The sequence below is a fragment of the Opisthorchis viverrini genome (genome assembly GCF_000715545.1).
Source record: "Opisthorchis viverrini unplaced genomic scaffold opera_v5_3, whole genome shotgun sequence".
Classification (NCBI taxonomy): Eukaryota; Metazoa; Platyhelminthes; class Trematoda; order Opisthorchiida; family Opisthorchiidae; genus Opisthorchis; species Opisthorchis viverrini.
The window spans coordinates 3,458,763-3,465,199 of NW_008751659.1; the positions used below are offsets into that span (position 1 = coordinate 3,458,763).

The window sequence follows — 6,437 nt, forward strand, 5'->3', positions numbered from 1 at the left end:
TTTCTCGATATCCAACTACATTTCACAAAAGGTGTTCAATACACACGGATGTCACCGGTTGACGGAAACTCGGGGAATGCGCCTACCCGGTGAGCCCCAAGAAGGGCGAAACCCGTCGTGGGCTGTCGAAGAGTTCTCAGCAACCTTGCGGGTAGTTTCTTTTATGTAGTTGTATATCTTTATTGCATTCGGGGGAGGCGTAAGATATTCTGTAGTTGTGTTTTTTGGTTGGAAAATGCCATTAAAATGTTGGGCGAGTGGGGTATGACCACATAAATTTCCATGCCACCTAGCTAAAAATAGTTTAAACGAAGATGATATGCCGCAAAAATGGGTTTTCATGTGGCATCGAAAATTACTGCCATCAGGACAAGCACTTCAAATTAGTTTGTAATTTTACGCCTGATTTCGTCCTCGGATATGGTTGACTAAAACGAACAAAACCGGGTCGCCTCTAGGCATACTTGGGTGTTGAGAATTTCGAAATTGGCTGATGATAGCGAGAAGAGTCTAAGACGTGGAAGCCTGTAGTTGTGGGAGCAGATCCATGTACAAAAACGGATGCGGAGATAGGGAGGACTGGCAAACGTTCTGTGCAGGAAAAAGTGAAACCAACTTCAAAAGTTTTCTTGAGCTGCAATATCACGAAGCCGCAGAATGACTCCTGTTATAGAACATTCCTCAATTCTCCGTTTTTTGGTTGAAGTGACCTTGAGCGGCAAGTGAAAATAGTCGCCACCTTCAAGACACGTCGAACCGCGCATTTTGAATAAGTGAGCAACTTAGCTTGCCTGCCTATTTTGGGCATTACTCGATTCTTGATTGGTTCGGCTTCAGCCTGTTATTCCCAGGCATTTTTTTAAAAATAAGCCTTCCGTCCGCCGGAACAACAAAGATGATTACGTTTTCTGACTTTTTCAGTGCACAAATACAAAAGCGGTCCGAAAATAGCTGCTTTCCAGCATCCTTCAAATAAAGTACTTAGGGGTTATAGTTGAATATGGTAATAAAGCGTCATTCCCGCCCTTCTACCCAGGTCTAACGGCTTACCTGAAAGAATAAATGATACAGTTGCATGCTATTAGCCTTCCTATTACCAGATCAACAGTGATCAGCTCTACAAGTAAATCCAGATGCTCACAAATTCTGCAGCCTGCAGTCGAGAATAACGTGGTGCTCATTTTTTTGTTTCGAAAAAGGCTCGGAATGTCGATCAGCCTACTGAAACATGCACGAGAACTGTCCCTAAATCATGAGATGCGCGAATGACAGGCCACTTGCAATTTTTACCCTTGAACCTTTGAACCAATAAGAATTCAGTAACCCGGGTGTGCTCTTTTCGTGTGTCGAGGTGGCCGCTTAGTGTGGTTCGTTATGTGGAGTCTTTTTCAACTCCTCGTGGTTGTTGCCATAATAGCAGGTTGGTTTACTCGTTATTTCATCTTAGTTTTTAAAAGTGTCTGATGCATCAGAAAAGCAGGTCACATGCGGGTCCGTTTTTAAACTGGTTCACCCGGATCTCGGCATCCGTCTGCATTCCCATGAAGTTCAGTATGGCAGCGGTAGTGGACAGCAGTCAGTTACCGGTGTAAAAGATGCCATCGATGGAAATAGTTATTGGCAGGTGAGTTTCTCAGACGAATGTTTATGGACTTGCTTGTATGTCGGTTTATGCCAACCATTTGCACATGAAGCCCGGACCCCAAATGAGGTAATCCACCTGACGGATTATCTGGTACCCTCTATCCAGTACGAGATAGTCAGCCATTCAGACCTATGTATGATCATGTGTAGTGCAATGCATGTGCAGTAGCACTACATTGAGTATTGGAATGATTGCGCCTGATTTGACTTCCGATGGTGACTTGGAGCGTTGTGTTATTACATCGGTACGCCTTCAACCAGAAGAACTCAGTAAGAACAGTCAATGGCGTTTTCCATGTGTTTGTGAGTTCAGGGCTCCAGAGTGACCGGTAATGAAAAGCTGTCCGGCTCTATTAGGTGGGTTGCCCGAGTCATACTATCCAACATGTTCATATCCCTTCATATGTCTTTCCATGTTACTATCGATAACTAATGTAGTTCGTCTCTTGACATGCCCAAGAGAGGACTAGCCTTTTTATTCTGGTTCTTCCTGTTTGAATGCGACCTAACGAGGTCACCCTTGTGGTATAGCATTCATTAGTTGACACAATTTCCCCTTCATTGACTACCCTATCTTGGTCCGTAGGTTCTTCGAGACTTGAAATACTGTGATGTGCAGTGTAAAGGACTAGGATCTACGGAAGGCACTGGGCATTCCCAGAATGCCAAGTGCCTGAATCACTGTTGGCCGTCTTGCCAGATGTAACTATTGTGTCTGCCACCCGAACCATTACAATAAGCGGCTAGAGATTTACATTTATGGCAGACATATTTATTCATGTTTCGTGAATTTTACCCACGTGGTTACTTTAAGCCGCTTAACTTCATCGGACATGTTCCCCAAAAAGCAGTAGCTGTTTTGAACACTCCAAACTCAGTTCGGCAGCCGGTCGTCTTGCAACTTGTTTGAAAAAACCAGCCGCTTGACCAAACAGGGACATATACCTATTTTTGACAAGGATACATTAGTAATGCATGCTGGCGCTTAATTGGCTTGCGACCATAGAGAAGGAAGGCTTTAACAAAGAACGGAAATAAACAGGTCGGGTGTGAATTTAGAGTAGACAAGCCCTGTGTCTTTGTGGGAAACGGCTAAAATCAAACAGCCTAAACCCATTGCATAACGTTTAAAGGAACATCTGGGCACCATTTGGAAGTCAAATTTCATTAGTGCGATTGACCCCGCGTCCTCCGCCAAATTAAATTCAGCATAAAACGACAGGTTAATTTTAGGTGGACAACTCACTCAGGAAACTATAGCATGCGTATATCCAGAATCGGTTGCGTGCGATTTCACACAGGGTTTCCAGCCACTCTCGAGCAGGAATACATAGGCCCCAGCCAAGAAGCCACAAATATCTCACAGCACTCAATTCTAACGTGTGTTTTTATTTCACGCTGCTGTATCAGCTTGTTCCGTGCGAAATCTCCAGAAAGGGTTTATCGGAGAAAATAACACTTTTTGGTGAGACCCTGGTTGGGCATACTTAACATGTGCCCCAACCACTTTAGACTAGTAGGATTAATCTGATGCTCTGATTATTCTGACTAGTAGCCAATCACCTGCTTAGGCACCATTTCTTGCGTACACGTTGCAGTCATCTAACTCTTAACTTGTCAGTGATACGCCGGTGATAAGACATCTGAAGGCGCCTATGTTCCTTGGATGGAACGGGCTGTTTCGCGACCACAAAGTGAGACCACTGTCACAGCTGCCTTGTCTACATGTTCTTTTAGTATCACCGAAAGTTTTTCTGAAGCGATAAATGGCGTAAGTAAGTATACATTTTTGGATAGATGAAATTCAAACTGCAAGACGATGACGTCGGCATACTCCAGGACCGTAAATCTCTCTTCGGATGTAATTTGGACACCTAGATCTGTGGTCCCTTGGAATCAGCACAAAGGAGAGAGGTGCGACCCTGGTGGATTCCACAGGTTTCTATTAGTCTTCCGCTGTATGCCCTGGCTCAAGTGATAGTGAGGGAATAAACAGTGCAATGAATGTTTACAAACTTCAAGGGTACACCCACAGGCACATAATTTGTGGGGCCACTGTATCCCCACTGTCGACGGCTTCACTGAAGTCAGAGAAAGTAGCATTTTTTTGTCCGCGATATGCGTTGCGCTGCTGAAACAACTGCTGTAATGTAAACTTATGGTCAGTGCATCTCTTACCAGGTTCTCCGACTTGCGTTCTACGCCCCGAAGTTAGGTGTCGCAATCTAAGGGGGGCCACTATTCGTGTTACTACGGGCGCGGAGATTAAATGCCTAAGCGGCTGGACCGTCCGGTTTGGAACATGCGTACGGCCATTAATTAACCCGTATCTGGACCACGTTCCCGCTCCTAGACACACGAGTAACTTGCCTTAGTCAGAACATAAAGGTTCTCCTCCATTTTTGAGTAGCGCTAGGAAGCTTGTCTGACCCAGCGACCGGTCCTGTTTTCATGTTAACCTCAACAAGTTATTTGTATTCCCAATCGTTCTGGTCTCGTCCACTCTTTTCGCTTTGGTGCGCCACGCCTCTATTCACGCACACTATGTTTGAGCCCTCCTCTAATCGACTCTCCAGTCGATTTATACCCTGACCTCATCAAAAGATGTCAGTGGGCGTTATGGAAACGAGTGATTTCCGTGTACGTGCTCGGAAGCATTTCAGATACGGTTTCCAGCGTCACCTATAAGTGTCATCCCATCTCGGTTACGTTCACTGTTCTCTAATTAGAACACTTTTAATGCATTCAGTCTATTCCCATGACTTGTGGCTCACAAAACCGTTCTGCTGCTGAATAAGAGGCTCGTTTCTGGGGTTTTTTGAGGAAGTTTAATGCAAATGTACACTAAACGAAGGCGTGACCTTAACCAACTTGTGTCCTAAGATGACTGACAGTCAAGAATCGTTACCTGGTCGCTTTGGCTTTGTGACTGCCTAACAGCAAACTGACGTCAAGTAGCACAACGGCACCCACTACGTTAAACCCAATGCCGCTAAGAACAAACTGGTTTTCAGTACAAAGTTTACCACCCGTGCTTCTGATGAAGTGAGGTGCTGTGCAATCAAATCTCCTGCTGTTATGGCGGGTGTGGTTGCCTCTCGTTGGATCAGAAGTACAGTTACTTAGCGTATAGATGGGCACGACAAAAACCTCAGCATTTCGATCATTTTGGATTTTTATAGAACTGGAAAGTCGGTAGCACACAATCGGTTGTTTGCAGTGATTTGGCCTAATAATGCATCCTCAACCTACGAAATGAAGGCGCTATCTGCAACAGCAACTGCAGAAACACCCGGTATTCGTAGTCAATAAGGTCTAAACAGAGAAGACGCTTTAAGTTTAATAAGTATACTTGGATATTGCACTCTGGTTTCAGAAATGCAGCAGATGTCGAACCGTAATGCATCTGAACGACGCGTAGAACCAGTTTTTGGCCGGCCTGTTAAAGAGCTCGCACGTTACAAGTTGCAATACAGACAGAAAAACAAGGTCTGAAAAGCTGACGCAAAGCGATAGATGCGAACGATAGCGTTCACTATGTCTATTCCTCAGGCACCTGATGGGGACTTACGGAAGAGCAACTATCAAGCAGAATAGAAGGAGAGCCGAAGGATAACAATGAAGAGCGGAAAAACATCAATATTCGCGTGTTTTCGCTTGCCCGCCTTGTTTGCAGCAAAAAAGGCAACCCGACTGATATGGCATCAACGTACTTCTGTTTGTAGATCTAATGGGTGTATGCAAGCTGGTGTACTGCAAAGGTGCCCGAACCCGGGTAGGAGAATGATTAGAGCCTTTGGCTCAAGAGCCTGTCCGCGAAGGAGCGGTAGTCGGCGCGGAGCTGCTGGAGTAGTTCAGATTTTGAGGAACAAAGTGCCATACGTGTTCCAACCTTGAGGACCAGGAGACTGCTTATCAACCTGATGAAAGTCGCATCGGCCTCCAGTATGGTTCCGTGCATCACTGAGGTACACAAGTCTCAATACGACGGGATCCAGTCTCATCATAATGATCGCACACCTAAAGTTTATACCCTTACTCTGTACGCTTCCGCAGAAAATCTGTAGTTGGTACCCTGAACCAGTGAACGCTTTTGGATATCAATCATCACCGAAGTACGAAATCACTAGCCAGTAAACTTAGTCGGGTGAGCAACTGCCGCCTCCCTGGATTGGGACCCCGGAACTTAAATCACCAGCCGTTAGTGACAATTATTGGTGGTTGCTGGAAGCAGTGTCGCTGTTCCAGAATCTGTCGGAGGGTGAATATATGATCGATGCAACCTCTTGCAGGACGGAACCCAGCTTGGTTTTCACGGATCTGCCTCTCCCTGTGTTCAGTCAACCTTCGAAGGATAAGGCCTGAGAGCACCTTCGATGCCACGGTGGCTTTTACATAGCATCCGCGTACCCTTTTCGAAGATAGGGATAACTGTCGACATGCCCCATTTTGCAGGCACTTTCTCTTCGTCTCACATAGTACCAATAAGCTTTGTCAGGTGGGTCACCAGGGGATTTCCGCCTTCTTTGAAGAGGGCTGGATACAGACCGTCCGGTCCTGGTGCCTTCTCACGTTTCAGTACGGTTATTTCGTACCTTATTTCGTCTTCCGGAGGGCGATCAAGGTTTACATTCCATTCGCCCGTGTGTATTATCTCCACCGGCTGTGTTGCAGGAGGCCAGCTGAACTGCTCTTCGAAGTGTTCGGCCCATCTCTCCAGTCGACGTTGTTGCGAGTGAATTAATGGGCCATCTTTCTCACTTATCGTTTCGCTGACCGTTGCTTTCCTAGGG

The 6,437-nt window shown here is 45.8% G+C and overlaps 1 protein-coding gene across 1 annotated transcript in view; it reads left to right on the forward strand.

Annotated features, from left to right (window-relative positions):
* Positions 1-1,374: 1,374 nt before the first annotated feature.
* Positions 1,375-6,437, forward strand: part of T265_00349 (hypothetical protein) — a gene marked incomplete at both ends in the record, with an annotated part of 18,291 nt that continues 13,228 nt past the window's right edge. The window contains 2 exons of the mRNA XM_009164094.1: positions 1,375-1,420; positions 1,473-1,624. Of these exons, the coding sequence (XP_009162358.1) occupies positions 1,375-1,420; positions 1,473-1,624 (198 nt within the window). The remainder of the gene's footprint in view (positions 1,421-1,472; positions 1,625-6,437) is intronic.